This window comes from Oncorhynchus mykiss, chromosome 15, assembly GCF_057628025.1.
Source record: "Oncorhynchus mykiss isolate SJ-2025 chromosome 15, ASM5762802v1, whole genome shotgun sequence".
Lineage (NCBI taxonomy): Eukaryota > Metazoa > Chordata > Actinopteri > Salmoniformes > Salmonidae > Oncorhynchus > Oncorhynchus mykiss.
This window is the reverse complement of record NC_143036.1, coordinates 27,203,634-27,227,194: the sequence shown is the minus strand read 5'-3', so window position 1 is coordinate 27,227,194 and position 23,561 is coordinate 27,203,634. Positions and strand designations below refer to the sequence as shown.

Below are 23,561 nucleotides of genomic sequence, written 5' to 3'. Positions count from 1 at the left end.
TCTCACTCTGGGGGCCAGTTATAGCAAGTAACAAGATCTAGGGAACAGGGCCGTAAATTCTGCCTGCTATTCGCCAGAAAGCCTCCCCTCCCTCCCCAGTCCTCTCCATCCACTTCTCCCCTCATCAAGCTTCAAGTAAACGGAGGAAAACATGAATTTAACACTATATAATATTACCACAGGTTGCAGTTAAAAAAAAAAAAAAACGTCTGTTTAACATTTGTTAAACCGTTCCGATGACAATCGACAGCTTTAGCAGTGAAGGAAATGAGTTTAATGATCTTCTCTCCACAACTGACCCTAGCTCTCCTTTTCACTCCTCCTTATGAGGCCATTTCTCCATTCCCATTCTTTCTTTTGAGCTGTTGTGGCGTTTCACCATGTTTCTTCTTCCTTTACTTCCTTCACTGAGGATACGAATCACATTCACATAAGGTACTCTATTCTTTCAGCACCGTATCTTTCTTATCCAATGAAATCTGGAGTCAACTATTCGTATAACGTGAGTCCATTATTCTAGTGGGAGAAGAACATTCTCACCTGTCCCACTGAGCTTAGCTGTTTGGATTGAGCAACAGAAAGAGTCCACCTCTGCTGCCTTCGACTCCCCGCGATACCGCGCTCTCTCAGAGAGGGGTCAGCGTGAGGAGCACCTCACGCATCTTCCAGCGGGAGCTAGCACAAATATGCACAGTCATGCACACAGCTACAGCGCGTCAGAACTGTTGAAAGCAATGCAACTAGCGTTTTGGTGCTGCTGAGTCTCTGTGTGCCTATGTCAGGCTGAAAGGGATTGCTTTTTATCAAATGAGAGACGAACGTTGATGTGAAGTGGACTGGTAGACTGGCGAGTTCAGATATCGATGTTGTCTTTAGATGTGCACATGGGACAGGGTGTTTTTTCCCCGTTTGACTCGTGTCTCAACCTTCGTAGTAGTCCACCTCGATTTAACTCACCAAAGTACACTGAATATATAGAAAGCTATTTCATATATGTGCTGTGTGTCCTCCTTAAACAGTAGCATAATGTGGTGGGTGAGATTGTGTACGGGTGTGAAATGCCCTTCTTAGTGATGAGGTTCCTCGCGTACTTAACCAGCCCGAAGGTTGATCATGCAGGGCCGAGGCCTGGGATGGTGTGGGCTGAGGCAGAGGAGCAACACCACCATGTGGCCCAGCACGTTCATGATTAAATATCAGGCAACTCCACTTGACATTTTATTAGTCCGGCAAGATGGATGAAATGGCATGAATAAAGTATGTTGTGTGTCCGTTCACTTTCCCACCCGCTTCTGCTGCCTGACTGCCTCCTCTACTCTGTCCAGGCCATGTTTTATTTACCTATCCCCCTCTTTCCTCTAACGGGTATATGTTAGGAAAAATTGAATGGATTTGAAGTTGCTTTTTTCCGTGCTTGAAGAGGAAATAGTTGATTCCTTCTCTTTCGCTTTCTTTTTCCTCCTCTCCATCTCCCTCTCCTCTCTTTCTCTCTCTCTCTCTCTCTCTTTCTCTCTCTCTCTCTCTCTGTCTCTCTCTCTCTCTCTCTCTCTCTCGCTCTCTCTCTCTCTCTCTCTCTCTGAAGGATTACCTCTCTCCAGGAGTGAGACTCTCCTTCCTGGTCACTGTGTGTTTTGTTTGTGATTAGCTCGGGTCCGTCTGTGCAGTGGCTCATTTCTGAGGCCCACTGTGACAGAGTGAATTGAAGTGGTTCACAGGGAGCTCTCTCTGACCACTACACTGATACACCGCTGCCCTAGCAGCCCGGGGCAATGTTACCTCTCATCTCTCTCACCTGGGCCCCCACCCGCACAAACACCCTGACTGGCCCCAACCCCAACCCCAACACCACAACTCATTACAGACGAGTAGAGTTAGTGAGGCGATGGGTTGTAGAGGATACCTGGCTATTTAAGGCACTGTTTGTGCGTGTGTGTGTGTGTGTGTGTGTGTGTGTGTGTGTGTGTGTGTGTGTGTGTGTGTGTGTGCGTGCGTGCGTGCGTGCGTGCGTGCGTGTGTGCGTGCGCGTGCGCGTGCGTGTGTTTGTGCGTGTGTGTGTGTGTGTGTGTGTGTGTGTGTGCGTGCGTGCGTGCGTGCGTGCGTGCGTGTGTGCGTGCGTGCGTGTGTGTGTGTGCGTGCGTGCGTGCGTGCGTGCGTGCGTGCGTGTGTGTGCGTGCGTGCGTGTGTGTGTGTGTGTGTGCGTGCGTGCGTGCGTGCGCGTGTGTTTGTGCGTGCGTGCGTGCGTGTGTGTGTGTGTGTGTGTGTGTGTGTGTGTGTGTGTGTGTGTGTGTGTGTGTGTGTGTGTGTGTGTGTGTGTACAAGGCACTGGGAGGATGGAGACATTTTGTGAGAGGATGTGTTGATGATAGATGTACTTCCCCTTCTCTTTCTGAAGTAGTTCTCTTTCAACACCCAGGAGTCCCCTTTTCTCCTCCCTGTAGCCCGGGGCATGCCAGAGGAACTCAAACAAGCCCTGTGAAAAAGGTTAAGTCCACTTGTATTTAATGTTGACTCTCACTTTGAACAAGGGCAACCAACTGTGACTTTTTTGCAAAGTGAGATGAAGGGGATTGGTTAGAGTGGGTTGTTCGGTGTTACTTGGGAGTACATTTAGCAAACCGTAAAGAACCGCAAAGGACCGTCAAGTATGACAAAGGAGCATAAAAAAGTGAGAAGAAAATCGTACAATATGTTACGAATTTGTAAGTGCCTAAGATCCTGAACTGCATCTTTAACTTTCAAGCCCCCTTAAAATTACAGGGAAAAAGGCAGAGTCATTTTGTATAATTTCACTTTCATGTAGTGATTTTTTGTTGTTGTTGGTGTGTACACTTTGTTCATTCGCTTTGGTAGACTTCCTTATCTCGATGGCTGAAATTACCTTTAATTACGGCGTGGAAATGGTTTTCCAAACAGCCTGTGAAAAAGCCTGCTGAGAAGCAAGCAGCAACATAAATGTTTCTTTAAAAAGGCAAAAACATTCACTCATTCATGGCGATGGTGTTTTGCCACAATCTGGAACAAAATGACAGGGCCTTTTATAGACAACTGAAAAGTGTGTACTGATCCAGTTGACCTTGCCTAACATTAACTCAATGGTCACTTCCAAGGTCACACAGTACAGTAAGTATGGAGGATGCAGTTGCCCGTAGACACTGATCCAAGGTACATTTTCCATCTCCCTCCCTAATGATTAAGGTACTTGAAAGATATAAACGGATCCTAGGTCTGTGCCTAAGGGAAACTTCTACCCAGAGTGTACACTGATGGCTTTCACACGTTTGTGACTTCATACTGTCGGAGCGGGGAGTTCACAGGAGTATGTGTGTTGTGTGTGTGTGTGACACCAGGGCCCAGCTGTTATGACTTGAGCCCGTCACACTCACTGACTCCTGTTGAACAAAGCTTCTTATCCCAGTAATAGCATGGACTATCGTGCCTGCTGGGATGTGAATCCTCCTTGCAGGACAATTGTGCGATGTTCGCCTGCGTGTTTGTGTGTGTGCGTGTGTGTGTGTGTGCCTGTGTGTGTGTGTGCCTGTGTGTGTGTGTGTGTTGTTGTGTGTGTTCCTTGTGTGAGACACAGATCTAGCTAGCTCTCTCTCTCTCTATCTATATCTCTCTCTCTCTCTCTCTCTCACAGAGCTATTTATCCCACAGAGAGGGATTTCCTCCTTGTTGATGGGACCATGAATAGAGAAACCCCCCCCCCCTTCTCTGACCCTTTGATGTTAGGGGTCACAGAACTCCCAGCCCCCCCCCCCACACCTCTTAGTGCCAGGGGGGCATGGTTACACCCGGGCACGCCTGGCAACCCCATAGGTGCCCCTCCTGTCTCTCTCCTCCTGCTCTCTACCTTAAGCACAAGCAGACACAGGCAGGGTTCATATTCGGGCAGAGTAGAGAGACATTCTAAAGTGGAGTCACCAACCGGTCGATCACCAAACTTTTCTGTAAAAAACCCAACGATAAAGCCTTGCGTTCTTATTTTTGTTTCTTGCTTCATGCACTTGATTCAGCAGCCCTAGTGCCGGGAAGCCAAAGTGTTGCCATTTTGAACCATTTCATGTGTCTGGAGGTAGGACTCCGCCTACCCGGCAGGCCCAGAGAGAAGATCAAGTGCACCTATAGGCCTATCGCTGGCCAATCAGATAGATCACCGTGTCTGCACAGTTTGCTCGAACCATAGACTGTAAAAAGAAGCCTTCGAACGCACAGCAAAGTTGATACTGTGAGATTTCAAAACTTTTAAAACCACGACTAGAGAGAGACTCAACGAATACAACAAAAAGCTGCTGTTTTTATGAATAAATTCACGTTTAAGTTGCTATTCAGCACCGGCAAACTTTGTTCAAAACTTTTATAAGCCATAAAAGGCGTGTTCTCCCTACTTCCACACGCTACAACCAACACTGTCGCTGCATTACATGAGTATGAATGATTGCTTCTATAAACTTGCATTGTTATGATTAGCGGTTTGTGTCTTTTTTAATATCTAGTAAGATTCCAGTGTATTTGGTCATAGGAGTAACAACATGAATTGGTGGATGAGGCAGACTTGAGTTTCGCCTTCTGCTGGAAGACTGTGTCCCCTTTTCTCAGCAGAGGGAGAGCAGAGGGACGGTGAGAAGGGTGAGAGGTATCCTCACCACTGCTTCCTCCCTCCCCTCAGACTGACCATCAGATGAAAGCCATCCGTCCAGTAAATATATATATATATAATGCTCACTCAGCTGTTCCTTACAAGTAATACAACAAATGATCTATTACCATTGTGATTATATAATCATAAAAAAATATATATATATTTTCTAAATGGTCTGAGAAGAACAACATTAGCAGAGCTATTCAAGCGTAGCGGCGGCAGGGTAGCCTAGTGGTTAGAGTGTTGGGCTAGTAACCGAAAGGTTGCAAGTTCGGAAACCCCCGAGCTGACAAGGTACAAATCTGTCGTTCCGCCCCTGAACAGGCAGTTAACCCACTGTTCCTTGGCCGTCATTGAAAATAAGAATTTGTTCTTAACTGACTGGCCTAGTTAAATAAAATAAACATAGCCAATATGCAGTGATAATGTAATGGACCTGTAAACCTACTGCACAAACCTCATTGCTACAGAACTGTTTTGAATGAGTTAATGTTGCATAGACTTGCATAGTTTAATTAATAATAAAATGTCTGAGCGGTAGATCTCGGCTTGCATTTTGTCTCCGAAACGGTTGGTGACCCCTGTTCTAAATGGTGCTGATCCCTTCACTACGGTGGTGGGAGACAAACACAACATGAAGGTGAATGGTAGCATGAGGTTTAGGGTTTTTAGGTGCCCCTTTGAGTTACAAGTACACTACAGTCCTATAGCTTTGCCTTTGAAATCACTGGACTGTCTAAATCACCCTTCCTTGCATAAGGCAATAAACCAATACCTGTATTTCAAACCAGCTTTAATCTGATTTGTACACACAATGTAAATGTGCTCGGTTCATAACTACTGCTGCTGCTCATTAGTCAAACTCTCTTCAAACCATGCAGCCACGTGGAACAATGTTATTATTGGCTTGACTTGAGATGAGGATTTCTTGCTGTCAGTAGCCCCCAAATGACTCCTGAGAAGTGACCATATACTGTTTCACTTTGAGCTCCTCGCTTCCATCTTGGCTGACTACGAGTCTCGTGAACACATTTCACTGTTAGTCTACACCTGTCGTTTCACCAAACATGTGACAAATAACATTTCATTTGATTGGAGGCCGTTCTCTCCTGCAGATTACATGCCAAGCTGTCACGGCAAAACACCACACTGGGTCTAACGCGCACACACTCGCCCATGCACGGACACACACATGCACGCGCACACACACACACACAGCCTGTTAACCAGCTTCAGTAGTTAATGATGTGGCTGTGCTATCGAGACAATTGCTAGGTAACAGTTTAAAGCTAGGCAGGAGTGTGTGTGTGTGTGTGTGTGTGTGTGTGTGTGTGTGTGTGTGTGTGTGTGTGTGTGTGTGTGTGTGTGTGTGTGTGTGTGTGTGTGTGTGTGTGTGTGTGTGTGTGTGTGTGTGTGTGTGTGTGTGTGTGTGTGTGTAATGTTCTAGCCATTAACTCCCTGTAATTGGGACCAGAGGTTTTATGTCCATTATATCTATAAGGCAGACTATTTGGATTTCAAAATGAAATAAGCCTAAGTTTAATCACCTCTGCTATATAATTGTCATTACTAATATGGAAAAGGCAACTCAGTTTATATTCGGTAGGAGTAACGTGGCGCAATGCCAAAATGTAGAAATGTCACGATTTCCATACTCATTAAGGTTAGTAAGCACCATATTAACATACAGGCACTCTGGCGATTTCTCTCGTATACCCAGACCACAAATACACACTTTCTCTCAGTACTGAAGGAGTCATGCTCTCTCTGTGCTCCTTCTCTTTCTCTATTTGCTCTCTCTCCTTTTCTCCCTCCTCTTTCTTTATCTCTCTCTCTCTCTCTCTCTCTCTCTCTCTCTCTCTCTCTGCTCTCTCTCTCTGCTCTCTCTCTCTCTCTCTCTCTCTCTGCTCTCTCTCTCTCTCTGCTCTCTCCTTCTCTCTCTCCTTGTCGTACTCTCTGTGTCTGGGCTGGCTCAGGCTCTGTATAGCCGTGGCCTCTTTGATCTCAGTGAAAGGGTAGGAGCTTTAAAGCGTCTGCTGTTTCCGCCGTCAGGAGCCCCTCTCTTCCTCTCTGGTTTAGACTTTCAGAGGGGTGGCAGGGAGGGATGGGGGGGGGGGGGGGGGGGGGGGGGGGAGGGGGGGACGCTGTCAAGCTGGGGCCAGGAGAGGCCTCTGTTGCCCGACTGATCTCAGCTCCTCTCCTTTCTCACCTGGTCTGGGAACAGAAGCAGCCAACCCACCATCTCCCTTTCTCTTCACATTTTCTCTGGTGGATGGATGGATTGATGGAGGGTGTAGGGAGTGTTGTAGTAACCTGGTTCTGTGCTGTTTCTATGTGATGTATAGGGAACTATACATGCACTATATAGGGAATAGGATACCATTTGGGAGGGTCCCTCTGTGTATACAGCAAGTGGTAAGGGTGGTGCTGGGAGTTGCACTGTTATTCTGATTTGGTTGTCCATAGGATGTTGTTTTGGTAGGGCAGTCTCTCTGCCCTACTGTAACTCCTCCCTCCACCACAATAATACCCTCTGTGGTTCCGTGAGGTCATCATCCCTCGCCACAGTGCTGTGTTGACATTGGAGCACTCCCCCAAAAACGATATAATCATCGTAGGCATAATGTTGATACAACCTTGCTCCATTTACAGAATTAGACCAGATTTACATGGAGACACACACTGCGGGAAAAAAACGGTATCGTATTTATATTAATATAGGAAAGTGTATATACTCTTGCCAGAATGAGAACAACAGTCCAGAATCCACAGACCGCTCCATGTCAATATGCAATATGCGTCCCAAATGTCACCCTGTCCCCTATTTACTGCACTACGTTTGACCTGGTATTGGGCCCTGGTATAAAGTATAAAGCCCGATGTCTCTGAGAGCAGTTCTGGCAGGAGAGGAGAGGCCATGTGAGAGGAAATGGTTTCCATATGGAGGCAACTCCCTCTTTCCTAGGGGCCAGCATGCAGGATATCGTCTTAGAGGAGCTAATAGGAATCGAGCAGTGGAGGAGTGGAAGAAGGGAAGTGGAAGAGAGCGTCTCTCTTTTTTTTTTCTTTTTTTCTTTTTTTTTTTGTCTCGCTGCATACCGTGACCCTGCTAAGCCAGGGCGTCTCGAGCTCCCCGGGGTGCAGCTTTGATGTAAATCTTAAATCAGGTGTAACTAAGACGCTAGGTACCTCACTCGCCGGGTACCTCTGGGTTGCGCACACGCACAAACACACACACACACACACACACACCATCAGATTCCTCCCTGTCAGAATGCACTCCATCATAATGATTCATGTGTACAAGCAGATGCAGAAGAGATGGACTGATCCACTGATCCACCTTTCTCTGTCTCTCTCTCTCTCTCTCTCTCTCTCTCTCTTCTTTCGCCCACACACACATGTACACAGACACCCCTCCCTACCATCTATCTCAGTCCTGTCCTCCTCAAATCCCCTCACACCCAGCTACAGACCCCCTGAGTCCACTCCTCTACTCCTCTTTCCTCCTCCTGTCACTCCCCCTCTCCCTCATACTCCACCCTGGCTCACAATAGCTAAACTACTCCACTCCCACTCCCCCTCTCCCTCATACTCCACCCTGGCTCACAATGGCTAAACTACTCCACTCCCACTCCCCCTCTCCCTCATACTCCACCCTGGCTCACAATGGCTAAACTACTCCACTCCCCATCCCTCCCTCCCCATTCATAGTCCACCTGCATACTCTTATCTCTTATCTCCTTCCATTTCTCCCCCTTTTCAACTGCTGTATCAGCCCTGACTCCCTCCCCTCCCCTCCTTTCGCCTCACCTCACCTCACCAACCCTCCTCTATCCCAACTCTGTTCCTCATACCATATACTCTCCCTCCCCACCACTCTCCTTTCCTTATAACTCTACCACTCCCCTCATCTCTCCCACATACTGTATACCCTCTCCTTGGCTCTTCCCCTAAAACCTCACCTCCCCTGTCCCACATGTTGCCTCTCTACCTCCTCCCAAAATACGTCCCCCTTCTCCTTCCCCCTCTCCATCTTTACCACATGTCTTCCCTCTTTCTCTCCCCCTGACCACATGTACTGCGTTACCCTCTCCCCACATTCTCAACACACGTCCCCCCCTCTCATCTACGCCTCCTCCCCCTCTCTCTCCTTCCTACCCCCCCTCCAGGCCCTTCTCTTTAGCTCTTATGCGCTAAATTAATTGGAAAAACAACGGGACGAGAGCCATTTAGCCGGGGTCACCGTGTAGAGACGCGGCCAGCGCGTGACAGGGCTAATCATCGTCATGACGATGGAGGGGAGGGCTGGCTGGGCATGTGGAGGACTCTGCTCGGAGCCTCGCAGCACTCTGTTAGTCCCCTCCCCTAGACACTCTCTCTTTCACACTGTCTCTCTCTCTCACTCACTCACTCACTCATTCACTCACTCACTCACTCACTCACACTCTTACTCTGTACTGATTATCCACAGTTTATGTCCAGTAGTCACTTAGTTGCCCAGTTTATAGTTGTAATAAGTGTTACAGACCGTTAGTCTTTTTCTGAAGTAATCGTATTGAAGCCATTTTGTTTTCTTGCACCAGTGGGTGATGGGTATTAGGGCAGGTTCAGGTGGTGAATATTGAAGCTAGACTGTTGTTGAAGCACTCACTTTGCTTAGTGCTGATACTGTTACACTTTCTCAGTGTAGTGCTACAGCAAATAATGTGTGAGTATTGTTTTAACACTGCACGGTGTAAAGCCTAATTTGCCTAAAGTACATGCAAAAACACAGATATCCAAAACAATCTTTAAAAAATCGCCCAGATTTGTTTGAATAATAATCAACCTGCTGTAGAGCATGCTGGGAAATATGATAATGATGGGTGTGGTTTTGATGGGACTGTTTTAATCTCCACAGTATACAACAATAACTCTGGTTATTAACACCAACACTGGGGGTTATTTTGCACCACGGAGTGTTAATTTCACTCGTACGTAACTCCTGAATCAACACTAGAAATGTTACACTGGCCAATTTGCTGTGTGCACACACACACACACACACACACACACACACACAAGCTTGTGGCCCGGAGTGGAACAGGGAGAGGGGTGCCCTTGCTATGCCCTCTGCCAATGATAGAGGAAGTAAAACGTTTCTCGACTCCAAATAGGAGACGTGCAGAACCAATCCATGAGGATGGAGGTGGTGTCATAGTCAACGTGACCTCTGATACTAGTGGAACCATCAGTTTCATTGACCTTGAGTCACTCGCTAGTCATTCGTTTTCAAGGCTACTGGTTCTCAAGAAACCCCAAGCTAGTCCAGAAGCACGTAAGGTTGCATTCCCAAAATGTATATATTTTTTCCCCCTGCATACTCTTTTCCAACCTTTACTTCAATCAGCTTCATTTGCATTGTTTCTTGAATAGAAACAACTCCACTTGAGAGGATAAGAGTACCCCACACATAACTGCTACAGCATCACACAGACGATGTCGTCATGCACTCCACACAGAAGGAAAGAGAGCGCTTTGAAACTCCTTGTGGGTTATTTGCCGCAAGCTTGTTGAAAAGTATAGAGGGGTGTGTGTGTGCTCCGGTATTTCCGCTCCTCAGGGTTCATTGTTGGCCTGAGCTCTTTCATTAAGGGGCTGTGATAGGGAGGGAGGTGAGGGGACAAGAGTAGCCGGTAGGGGACTTGGGGACAGGGTCCAAGGGTGTAATTGGGATGTTCCGGTCCCCTGGCCTTGCTCAAGATCACTCCGATCCAAACTCTGGACCCTTCCTTCACATTACATTTCATACTCTCTCTTTCTTTTGAACTCTCTTTCTTTCTTTCTTTCTTTCTTTCTCTCTCTCAATTATTCACTTGCTCATTCACTCTCTTTTCTCTCTCTCTCTCTCTCTCTCTCTCTCTCTCTCTCTCTACCTCTCTCTCTCTCTACCTCTCCCTCTCTCTCTCTCTCTACCTCTCTCTCTCTCTTTCTACCTCTCTCTACCTCTCTCTACCTCTCTCTACCTCCCCCTCACCTCTTCCCCTCACCTCTTCCCCTCTCTCTCCTGGGGACCATAGTGACAGGTCAGTCCTATGAAGAGCCACAGTGGAGGAGTGGAGGGTCTAATTCACTCTAATCTCCCAGCCTCTTAATGTCTAGGCTGATATGTGGATTTCTCCTCATCCTCCAGGGAGGGGCTTTGTCTTCAAGGCCATCATTATGAAGTTTTCAAGCTCTCTTAGCCAATTATAAAACTGGACCGGTATTAGTCGATTCTTCTGAACTTCTTCCTCAGGAAATTCACTCTGGTGTAGCGGAGCCAGATTTCTAGGTTCTAATGTACACATTTGCTGTGTAGCGAACAGGATTTTTCATACAGCACATTTAGTTTCACAATGTAGTTTTTGTTAGACAGATATTGTTTGTGGGTACTACTCATTGGTAATGACTGAGTTCACTACCCTTTCCACGTAAAGCTCTTTAGACACTTGAATGTGCCCTAAATACAACCTAAATAGATATCTAATGGGTTTATATCTAATTGATAAATGCTTTTTTGACAGGAATGCAAAGTTATGAGAAGTGCTAGCTTCTATAGCGAGACATGGTGGCTAGTCTAGTGGTGAAAGTGGCCTGACGTTTTGGTCTGATTAAGACACAGTGGTGAATGCAGCCTTTGATCTGAGGAAATGTCTGTGGAGGGAGCAGGAAGAATGCAGCTCTCTCTTTCCCCCCTCTCTCTCTCTCTCTCTCTCTCTCTCTCTCTCTCTCTCTGCTCGGGCCCTGTAGAGTGCAGATGGAGGGTGATAGTGTCACCATTCATTTGCTGGCATTGCCAGTCGGCTGACTGGGAGTGGAGAGAAGGAACACATGACTATTTCCATAGTTTTTCAATGAGCATGATACTTATGTGTGTCCTAAACCATATAAATATTAGTTGGCTGACTTTTGAAACATCCAGTGCTTCCAGAAAGTGTTCACACTGCTTGACTTTTTCCACATTATGTTGTGTTACAGCCTGAATTTAAAATGGATTAAATGTAGATTCTTTTGTCACTGGCCTACACACAATACCCCATAATATCAAAGTGGAATTATGTTTTTGGATTTTTTTACAAATGAATTAAAAATGAAATGGCGAGCCTAAATAAGTTGAGGAGTAAAAATGTGCTCGACAAGTCACGTAATAAGCTGCATGGACTCTGTGTGCAATAATAGTGCTTTAACAGGATTTTTGATTGACTACCTCATTTCTGTACCACACATACTTAAGGTCCCTCAGTCGATCAGTGAATCTCAAACATAGTTTCAACCACAAAGACCAGGGAGGTTTTCCAATGCCTCGCAAAGAAGGGCACCTTATTGGTAGATGGCCGAAAGTAATAAAAGCAAACATTGAATATCCCTTTTGAGCACAGTGAAGTTATTAACTACACGTTGGATGGTGTGTCAATACACCCGGTCACTACACAGATACAGACGTGGTGACTTTAAAACCGTTACTGTTTAATGGCTGTGAGGAGAAAACTGAGGATGGCTCAATGACATTGTAGTTACTCCACAGTACTACCCTTATTGACAGAGTCAAAAGAAGGAAGCCTGTACAGAATAAAAATATTCCAAAACATGCATTTTGTTTGCAACTTAAGGCACTAAAATAATACTGCAACAAAAAAATGTGGCAAAGCGATTCACTTTCTGTCCTGAATACAAAGTGTTATGTTTGGGCCAAATCCAACACATTACTGAGTACCACTCTCCATATTTTCAAGCATAGTGGTGGCTGCATCATGTTATGGGTATGCTTGTAGTCATTAAGGACTGGGGAGTTTTACAGGATAAAAAAGAAACAGAATGGAGCTAAGCACAGACATAATCCTAGAGGAAAACCTGGTTCAGTCTGCTTTTCCACCAGCCACTGGGAGATTAATTCACATTTCAGCAGGACAAAACCTAAAACAGAAAGCCAAAGCTACACCGGAGTTGCTTACCAAGAAGACAGTGAATGTTTCTGAGTGACCGAATTACAGTTTTGTCTTAAATCTGCTTGAAAATCTATTGTAAAACTTGATCAATAACCAATTTGACAGAGATTGAAGAATTTTGAAAATAATAATATTCTACAATACATGTGTGCAAAGCTCTTAGAGACTTACCCAGAAACCCTCACAGTTGTAATTACTACCAAAGGTGATTCTAACATGTATTGACTTAGGGGTGCGAATACTTATGTATATGTGATATTTCGGTATTTAATTTTCAATACATTTGCAAAAATTTATAAAAACATGTTTTCATGATGGGGTATTGTGTGTAGATATATTTAATCCATTTTGAATTCTATCTGTAACACAACAAAATGTGGAATACTTTCTGGAGGCACTGATCTGGAATCTGGCATCTATGTACAACTTCCGATGAGCTTTTACAGAACAGAGGTCTGAATATCAATCTAAGGTCTTAGATTGACTGTAATATCTCACACTGTCAAAGAAGAGTTAATGTACTTATTTCCTCTATTCGGTTTTTCTCCCCATTTGTCTGTGTAGGCCTCCTTCGCTGGCCGGCAGCCCGGCGTTCTCCGACATCTCCCTCATCCGGATCTCCCCCCACCGGAACCCCTCCGTGGGGGCCGAGTCACCGTTTAACCCTCCGCACCCGTACATCAACCCCTACATGGACTACATCCGCTCGCTCCACTCCAGCCCCTCCCTCTCTATGATCTCTGCAGCCAGGGGTCTCAGCCCTGCGGACGGTAAGTCCCCACACTCACAACACGCCAGCTGCTTCCCGAACGCCAACCTGTTCCCGACAGTTCCCATAGGGCACTGGTCAAAGTAGTACACTTTATTAGGAATAGGGTGCCATTTGGGAGGCTGAAAATCTTTGCTCTCATGAGCCCCCATACAGTCATGCATTATGTTAAGGCATACGGAGTCCCACCATATCCGTTGATTCAGATCAACATGCTACATACTTTTCTGTCATCTATCTTTCACTAGACTATAAATCCCAGCGCTTAGCTAGCTGTACTTTAAACAATGCAATGTTGTACAGTACCACAGAGACCTGCCCCCCAGAGTCCCTAAGGGCCCTTAGCTTTGCAGGAAAATGGTCTACTGTGTTGGTGATCAATAGGTTCAGCTATTAAGAGTGTACAGTTTGATCCCTGTTACGAGGTGCTTCATGTCGAACAAAGGTCATGACAGAGGTGACCGCATTCATTTACTTTTTGCACGTGTCTGTCTGGTACGTGCACATGTAACTTTCTTTTGGTGTTTGTGTGTGCGCAGCACGTGCAGCGTGTGACTGTGTGTGCATAAGGGGAGATTTGACGGAGGTTCTTCTCTGGAGGATGCGTCGGGGAGCAGGGGTCATGTACAGTCCAGAGAAAAGGAACAGGGAGGCTCGGGTTCAAGGACCAGGGAGGGTAGGGTTAACAGGGGTGCAAATGAGCTACGTCCGAAATGGCACTAGGGCTCCGGTCAAAAGTAGTGCCCTGTAAAGGGAATAGGGTGCCATTTGGAATGCTGGCATGGTACCCTGCAATGACCGTTTTGGTTCCGGTCATAGATACAGACTGGGAAATCAATTACAGTCTGTAGTGCATGTGCTTTTAAACAGCCTCAGCAGTGCTGCTCCGCTCCATCCTCCTGGCCTGGACCTTTAATTGAAGCCTGGAGCTCACTTACTGAACAAGGCCAGCCTCCCCTACCTCTCCCATGGGCCATTGGTAATCACAGCTGTGGCTGGCTGTGTTCCTTTCAGCTCAAGGAAAAGTTGAGGTGATTGTATTTGAGGTAGTTGAACGGAATGATACGACCACGTTGTTATGACATTGTCACTACACAACACAAAACCATTTTGTGGTGTTCAGCTCACGTGGCTTGGTTACTGTCACGGGTGCAGTCAGCTATGTCATGTGCCACAAATGGCACCCTATTCCCTGTGAAGTGCACTACTTTTGACCACTAAGGCTGTGGCCAAACGTATGGAATAGGCTGCCATTTGAGACATGTCAGGGTCTCCAACTAAGTCCCTCAGTTCACCTCTGAACTACAGGTCCTATTAGGGCTTTTACTGGTCTCCTACCTTGTCCTCAAGTGCCTTTGTGAAGAGTTGGATAGAATGGGGGCACTTCCTCTATGCAGGAGCTGAGAGCCTCTTCTCATCCTGATCTACCACTCTCAATCGCTCCTCCTCTCAACATGCGTGGCACTCTGTGCTTTAACGCGAGGCGGGCACTTTGGAAGGGGTTTTTTATTCCTAGTTTCTCCATTGCAAAGGGAACTCTCTGCTAGCGTTGCGTCACATCGTGCGTCACGGCAGGGTAGCCTAGTGGTTAGAGCGTTGGACTAGTAACCGGAAGGTTGTGAGTTCAAACCCCCGAGCTGACAAGGTACAAATCTGTCGTTCTGCCCCTGAACAGGCAGTTAACCCACTGTTCCCAGGCCGTCATTGAAAATAAGAATTTGTTCTTAACTGACTTGCCTGGTTAAATAAAGGTAAAATAAAATAAAAAACATCGAAACGCTCTTTGTGCTACGTCAACTGTAAAAAAAAAAAAAAAAACTATTTTAATCAATCAAACAGTTAATCAACCTATCAGCCTTTTATGTTGTTAGTGTATTGTCGCGCATGTAGGTTTTCTCCTATTTCAGTCTGCACAGATTTCTTTTTTTTACTGGAAGTACATTTGAATAATTATGAATTAATTAGCTGAATCGGTGGAAGATTTGAAGTGGGTGGGATTTAGTACCACCTATCTCTTGCTCTTTTTTTCCCCATCTACCTCCCACCATCACTCTCTCTAACCCTCTCACTCCTCTTCTTCTCACACTGGTGGTGATAGAGACTGTACTTACCCCTCTCATCCCATTGTTGCTCTTAAGGAGGGCCCTGTGACACCACCTACCACCAACTCCCGAGGCACACTGAGCTGCTTCTCCTCCACGTCAAATGCCACACAAGTCCCCCATCCTCCCCACCGCCACTTCCCCCCAGGATGGCACTACCCATGCCAGGAAATTCTGCAAAGCCCTTTCTGCGTACGAATAGAGAATGAGGCACATTACAGTTGAATGCAGAAGCAAAGCTAAAGCGGAACAACGAAGACAATTAAGAAACTCCCCCCTCCACTTAAGACATAATACCCAAACCGAATTAATTTGGGAATTTCTTCTTCCATCCAGTGAACCAATCAGAGATGCATATTGCCAGGCATACAGGCCGGCCTTGAGAGGAGATCTTTTCATCCCGCGTTTAATTTCTTTATTTATTTCTTCTCTTCTTTCTTTAAAATGGGAAGAAAAATAGAGGAATTAGCCGTAACACTTTGTGGGCTAAACTGATTTCATATTTGCATCCAAAACCACAGTGTCAGTCTTTTGTTCTCTCTCTTCTCTCCCCCTCTTTCTAGCCTTTTCTTGGTTGAGATATTTGCATATGGAAGAACGATTCCAGATGTTTATTTTTAGGATACGGTTCAAGGACTTATAGATCTCTATAACTAAGGGAAGAGGTTGGAAAGAGAGGCAGATTCAGAGGGGGAGAAAGAGCGAGAGAGAGAGAGAGTGGGGGAGTGGAGGAGAGAGAGAGAGTGATGGAGATGGAGAGGGGGCAGATTCAGAACGTGTTGCTGTTTCTTTATGCGTGCAGATCTGGGCAAATTCAGAACGTGTTGCTGTTTCTTTATGCGTGCAGATCTGGGCAGATTCAGAACGTGTTGCTGTTTCTTTATGCATGCAGATCTGGGCAAATTCAGAACGTGTTGCTGTTTCTTTATGCATGCAGATCTGGGCAGATTCAGAACGTGTTGCTGTTTCTTTATGCGTGCAGATCTGGGCAGATTCAGAACGTGTTGCTGTTTCTTTATGCATGCAGATCTGGGCAGATTCAGAACGTGTTGCTGTTTCTTTATGCATGCAGATCTGGGCAGATTCAGAACGTGTTGCTGTTTCTTTATGCGTGCAGATCTGGGCAGATTCAGAACGTGTTGCTGTTTCTTTATGCGTGCAGATCTGGGCAGATTCAGAACGTGTTGCTGTTTCTTTATGCGTGCAGATCTGGGCAGATTCAGAACGTGTTGCTGTTTCTTTATGCGTGCAGATCTGGGCAGATTCAGAACGTGTTGCTGTTTCTTTATGCATGCAGATCTGGGCAGATCCAGAACGTGTTGCTGTTTCTTTATGCATGCAGATCTGGGCAGATTCAGAACGTGTTGCTGTTTCTTTATGCGTGCAGATCTGGGCAGATTCAGAACGTGTTGCTGTTTCTTTATGCGTGCAGATCTGGGCAGATTCAGAACGTGTTGCTGTTTCTTTATGCATGCAGATCTGGGCAGATCTGGGCCTTTTGTTTCTCATGGAGTTTTAAGGAACAGAGTGAAAGAGCAGGTTGAGTATCTGCATCCTGCAGCCCTGCTACACTCCATAACACACACACACACACACACACACACACACACACACACACACACACACACACACACACACACACGCACACACACACACCCCTAGACTTACCCATTGGCAAAACAACATCGGATGAGATATGATATGCATACCTGCATGAATGAACAATTCTGTTTAAAACCAAGACGTACAGTACTGTAAACTCTGAGTAAGCAGCTTGAAATCCCATCTGGGACCTAGTACACTACCTCAAAGCATGTCTGCGTCCCAAATGACACCCCATTCCCTATATAGTGTACTTCGGAATGCAGATCATGCTCCTCATACATCAGTTCTGTTCCATTCTATACATGATGGTGTTGCTAATGTGCTCATTACATTACATTACATTACAGATGTGCTGAGTGTTCATCTACTGTAAGTTATCATGTGTTTGCAGGTGTTTTGTGGTAGGTGTTGTAGGCCTCTCTTATGGTGTCATTATCTCACCTAAAACGCATGCCCCCCCCCCTCTCTCCCTCTTTATCTTCCTGTCCTATCTGCCTTCCCTTCACCTCCTCCCCCCTTCCTTAGTCCCTCACACAGGCCTGACCACTGCAGAGTACTACCACCAGATGGCTCTCCTGGCGGGCCACCGTAGCCCCTACACGGACCTCCTCCCCTCCGTGGCCTCCACGGCCGGAGCCACCAGCAGTGCCCTGCACATGGAATATCTGCAGGCCGTGGAGAGTAAGTCTGCCCTGAGCTCAACATACTGACCCAAACTTTCAAATTCAATGGCTGTTTGTGTGTGTGTGGTGGGGTCCTCTGTCTGTCTGTCTGTCTGTGTGTGTCTGAATATTGCAGATTGTGCAGGGAGAATAATACACCTATCTACATCAATCTGTTTTAAATGGAGCAAAACAACAATCCTACCAAACGAGGAAGGAGAAGTAAGCGATTTTAAACTGACATGATTTAAATGAGCCGTTGTCTTAATGTGCTGGGCTCAGGCCTGCCTGTGCAGAGGACTTATGCTAATGAGTTATTTTAAAGTGTAAATAGGAAATTAAAGGCACACTGAATCTTAGGGAAGGTCGGACAGCCTCACCCCTCTCCCTTTGATGAGAAGGTATTTAGTCAGCCAGCCGTCGCTTTCATGGAAATCCGGGGTGAATTCACCCCCCTATTCCTCCGAACAAACTAATTAAAACTAGCCAAACTTGCACGGCTATCAGAAAATTAATTGCTATTAACTGAGAATTGGAATGTCTCACCATTCATCATCACAGAGAGAAATCCTTTCTTCTGTGTCAACGTTTAAGATTAATAGAGTGAAACAAAACAATTAGGGCCACAGTTTCAAATGGGAGATGATGCCGTGGCTATGCTAGCTCTTCACTACTTCACAATCGCCTGTGATCATTGCCAGTAATAACTCGTTGTGTTTCAACAATGTGTGTTCCACACACACGCCAGGAAAATTAACACTTTAAAGCTCTTCCTTTGTGATATATAGATTTTAGAGGAGAAAAAAGGCATATAGAGTGTGGCGTTATCATATCAAGAGGTTTTGGCTAATAATGGGGCCTAGTTGCGTCGAAGCTATCATAGTTTCAGTCAGTCTACTTCACATCAATGTAATTAGCTTAGGAGAGAGCCTGCTTAATGAAACAATGGTGCTGTCCTGGCTGTTTGGGGCTTCAATGGTAACCGGAAGGTTGCAAGTTCAAACCCCCGAGCTGACAAGGTACAAATCTGTCGTTCTGCCCCTGAACAGGCAGTTAACCCACTGTTCCTAGGCCGTCATTGTAAATAAGAATTTGTTCTTAACTGACTTGCCTAGTTAAATAAAGGTAAAATAAAAAAAATAAAAAAAATTGTCACATGTTTTTACACTCTAATTAGCTAGTGCTATTAGCTAGCTCTAATAGTTAGTGCTATGCTAACATCTGTATTTGAGCTGTATAATTAAAAAATTGGCAATTTTTCTATTGCAATAGTTTGTTGTGTTTTTTACCTGAGGTAATTAATTGTAAGCTTACTGATAAAAAGGTCCCATCCTGTCCTTCCAACCGCCCTTTGAACCCTAAGAACGACAGTGCTTTATTTAATTCAATTCAGTTGAGCTAGTGGTTGGACAGGATAGCTGTGTTAGTTTTCATATTGCTGCTAATTTATGCCCATGATTTATCATGTAGGTTATGTCCAGCGTATTGTTTAGAGGAGGAGGAGAGGAGATGGGGGAAGGAGAGGTGTTGTGAGAGGGCCAGAGGCCTCTTAGGTGGCCCTATTTTGGGGGTTTTGGGCTCCAAGCTCATGGTTTATTTTTACTGCCGTCAGTCAGTCTAGCCTGTCTGGCCCCTCCCTGTCCCGTCCGTGTGAATTAATGACGCTGTGCCTAACCAGCCGACCCATCCATAAATCACGGGGAAATTAGAGGGACACTCCGGCTACCCTGCTACGGGCCACGACGCTCCCCTCTCCCTCTCTTCTACCTCTCCCTCTCCTCTCCTCCTGGTTGGGCCATTTATCATGTGGCTGCAGCATTAATAAACACAACTCCCAGGAGGCCCATGCTGTGATGGGACAGCCCCCCTCCTCTACCCCCTCCGCGGTTCATTCCCCCCCTCCCCATCCTAACTCACCACAGGTGGAGGCAGTCCCTCACCCGTGGACGAGGGGCGTAGTTTTTTAGGAGGTTTGTTACAGAGAGATGCATGGGGGATATGGTTTGTGAGAGCGTGCCACAGGTCGACCAGGGGGTAGGAGTTTGACTGAGGAGTGTGGCTATCGCAGGTTCACGAGAGTCCGTGTTTGCGTGAATACAGCTGGATTTCCGAGGAACAAATTCCTCAAGTGACGAACACATTTTCTGAGATGTATTGTTGTCAGAGATTGTGTGTATGTATGTGCGGGGGGGTGGGGGGTGGGGGGGAGATTGTGTGTTTGTATATGTGAGTGTGTGCCCCCGACCTCCATCTCTGAGACGTCAAAGAGACAGAGGCAGGTTTATATATAGAGGCCAGAGCAGAGACAATGTAGAGAGGTTCCTCTCTCCTCTCTTCCTGGGGCTCCATGCTCTAAATGCAGGCCTACGTATGCCAGAAACTTCACCACACACACACACACACAGTCAGACACAGACGCGCAGACACACACACACGCACATGTACAACTGATTTCCATGTGAATGGAAGCCTCTGTAATCGCTGGATGTGTCAGGCGAGAGCGAGCGTTTGAATTTGAGGGAGGGAAGGATGGAAGGAGCGAGAGAGGGAGGAAGGGAGTGAGTACAGGGTAAGCTGGTTTTGTTTGCCCACGACAAAATAGAAAAGGGAAAACAGCTGAAATGTTTTTCCCTACCGAGTCTGAGTCACAAAGTCATTGTGTCAGTTCACGCACAAAGCACAACATCCCCGCAGTGTCTTCTCCCCCTGGTTTCTCCTCCCTCATCTTCTTTACTTCTCCCCCTGGTTTCTCCTCCCTCCGCTTCTTTACTTCTCCCCCTGGTTTTCCCTGTCTTGTTTGTGACATCTCCGAGTGAAAATACAACAAAAGTCATTTCTTAATCTGTACATGCGGCTCATTGTGTGTGGAGAGAGAGAGAGAGAGAGAAAGCAATGGAGAAAGGCAGTGTTGTTGGCTGCTTGGTACCTTTTCAAAGCCACTCATAGTAATTCCATTCAACATTGACTGCATTTGAGTACTTGATTGACATAACCCAGTCAGTAAAGAGCTTTGACATAAAAGGCATCCCTGTGTTGTCTCATATGAAGTTCATCCATTGTCAGTTGCACACTTTCATTCCAAATAGCCTTTTGTGAGATAACCTTTTGTTTGTTGATTGGATTGAATTAGGTATGTCTCAGTCAGTGAAGCGCAGTCTATGGCCCCTCTATGTTTGTCTGTGGTTAAAGCCAAAGTAGGCTACAATGCTATAAAAGCACTCAAAAAGACAAGACAAACCAATAAGACAAAGCCAATGAATAAACATACAAAACCCGTATATGATAAAACACAACAGATGAATTCATCTCTCTCTATCACCTAGTACGTTTCTAGCCAAAGGGGTTCTGTGGACTGCAGCTTCTTTGGGTCTAATGTCTCTACTCTACTGCTGTCCTCTCCTGCAGGCTCTCGGTTCCCCAGCCCCCGGCTGACAGCGAGGCCCAGTCGGAAGCGGGCCCTGCCCATCTCTCCCCTGTCGGAGCACAGCTTCGACCTGCAGACCATGATCCGCAGCTCGCCAAATTCCCTGGTCACCATCCTCAACAACTCCCGCTCCAGCTCCTCCACCAATGGCTCTTACGGACACCTCTCTGCCGGGGCCATCAGGTACGGGATAAGGGCTGCAAAATTCCAGTAACTTTCCCCCAAATTCCCAGTTTTTCCTGAAATTCTGGTTGGAGGATTTCCGGATTTCCTGCTTATTTTAGCGATTTCTGAAAAACCTGGGGATTTTGGGAAAGTCGGGTACAGGATGAAAAAAAAAGGGCCAACATCGTACACAAACATATCTTTCGGTCACTCTGGAGGACTGTGGGTAAGGGGATGGAGGGCCTGGGGCAGAGCTTGTGTGGGATGTTGTTATAGTGGAGGCGGGGGGGATGTATTAGGATGTGGTGGACCAGTGAGGTTTCCCAAGGAAAGGCAAACAACATGGGAGGGGGGCTGGCTTAGAGTCAATAAAGTTGGCTATACAGCACAGATAGATTTGTCACCAGGCTACTGTGTGTGCGTGTGTCTCCTCTGCCGCCCCATCTCCTGGTGGGCCTTGTTCACCTATTTACCCAGTCTCCCTGGAGGCATGTGTCAGTCATCCACACACCCTCCCAAACACCACCCCCCTGATACACACTATCACCGAAATGACAGAGAGAGAAAAAGAGAGAGGGAGATCCATACCTGGAGCCATTGATCAGCGATCTGAAAGGAGAACCTGATCAATCACAAGCCACTGTGGCCCATGTGACAGGGCCAATGATAGGGCCCCCAGACTGATGAGTGATATGACAAGCGGATGGGCCCCCAAATGCGTCTCGGCCCATTGATTTCCACTCGGTGCCTGTAATAAGCTCAGCAGACATATGGGTCCGGGCTGAGAGGCTGTGAACAGGCGTCAGGCAGGCAGAATGAATGGAGGCCCATCACGCGTGACTGCTATTGAACCATAGAGACTTGTGTTTACCTGGAGCTACCTCTGTTTATAGAGAGAGCTTTTACAGTACGGTGGGCGGTTTGGATTCTGTTTTAATCTATGGTGTATGTAAACACCCTAACTTTAATGTAGACCTATGGGGAAGGAAGGGTACCCATGATCTAGGTCTTTTAGAGTAGGGGAAAGCTAGCGTGCAGACTGTGCAATGTGAAGGGACTGTAGTTATAGACTAGGCCTGATTATACTGTTGAATTTGTACACAGTGGAGAGATGATGTAGTTTAACTAAGGTTGCACATTTCTAAGGTTCCCTACATTTTTATCCTTCTGATTCCGGGAATCCGCAAATAGGGATTTCCAGAAAACCTTAGAATTTGGGGATTTAAAAAATATTTGTTTTACATTATTTGTTTACCTTGATTTTACCAGGCAGGTCAATTAAGAACAAATTCTTATTGACGATGACGGCCTGGCAGGGGACCACAACAGTAATTCACGGTGCTAACAAGCTGAACATTCATTGCCAGGGATCTGTCTTGGGCCCTGTGGTTCCAGTGTTACAACAACTCCTGTCAGATTGTCCTCAGGGATGAGGTGCTAGCCAAAAAAATATATTTATTCACTCTCTCCCTTTTGTTTCCCCCTCATTTTTCCTCTGTGCCATTGCAATTGCCATTTCAAATACACCCAAAAGTATTTTCATAGAGGTAGAGTAAATATTGATAATGGGAAAGGTTGTTTAAAAAAACAATCCAGCACCTGCACAAAGTCTTGTTGTATGTTGTTGTATGTTTCTCGTTAACTAAATACTAATCATGATATTGTTTCCCTCCAGTCCGGCTTTGAGTTTCGCTTACCCTCCCACCCCAGTGGCACTTCAGATGCACCAGCAGCTGCTTGGTCGGCAACCAGGGATTGTGGGTTCTGCATTCGGCCACAGTCCGCCCCTCATCCACCCCTCCCCGGCCTTCGCCACCCAGCGTCCAGTCCCGGGCATCCCTCCCCCTGGCCTGACCCCCAGCGAGCGCTCCGTCATCTCCAATGACTCCTCTCAGGTGAGAGACTTCTCCCTTCACTGCGGCAGAAGCCTCTGCGATTCATCATCACAGGTAATAGATAGATAGCGCTGCCATGTGCTAGCCACGCGCTAGCAGCGTTCCGGGTAGCCTAAACAGGTACAAGGCACAGACAGGAAGAAGTAGAAGCAGGCCACTCCGCGCTCTGGCCTCATGGGAGTGGGGGTCCCCTGGATGTGTTGTTTTGGACTGGGAACGTTGTTCCGGAACGTTCTGTTTCACGTGAGAAACAACAAGGGCCTTGTTAGCATAGGATCCCATCACTGACACCATTAATCACACAAGAGGAATACAAGGATTAAAACT

General features: G+C 46.4%; 1 protein-coding gene across 2 annotated transcripts in view; it reads left to right on the top strand.

The window, feature by feature from the left end:
* Nucleotides 1–23,561, top strand: part of LOC110489888 (transcription activator GLI3) — a 130,254-nt gene that overhangs the window by 79,493 nt on the left and 27,200 nt on the right. The window contains exons 5-8 of one of the 2 annotated variants that reach the window (XM_090199702.1): nt 13,177–13,382; nt 17,626–17,769; nt 21,156–21,357; nt 23,015–23,234. In XM_090199702.1, the coding sequence (XP_090055828.1) occupies nt 13,177–13,382; nt 17,626–17,769; nt 21,156–21,357; nt 23,015–23,234 (772 nt within the window). Of the gene's footprint in view, nt 1–13,176; nt 13,383–17,613; nt 17,770–21,155; nt 21,358–23,014; nt 23,235–23,561 lie in introns of both variants that reach the window. The other variant, XM_021562848.3, reaches the window with a different exon arrangement.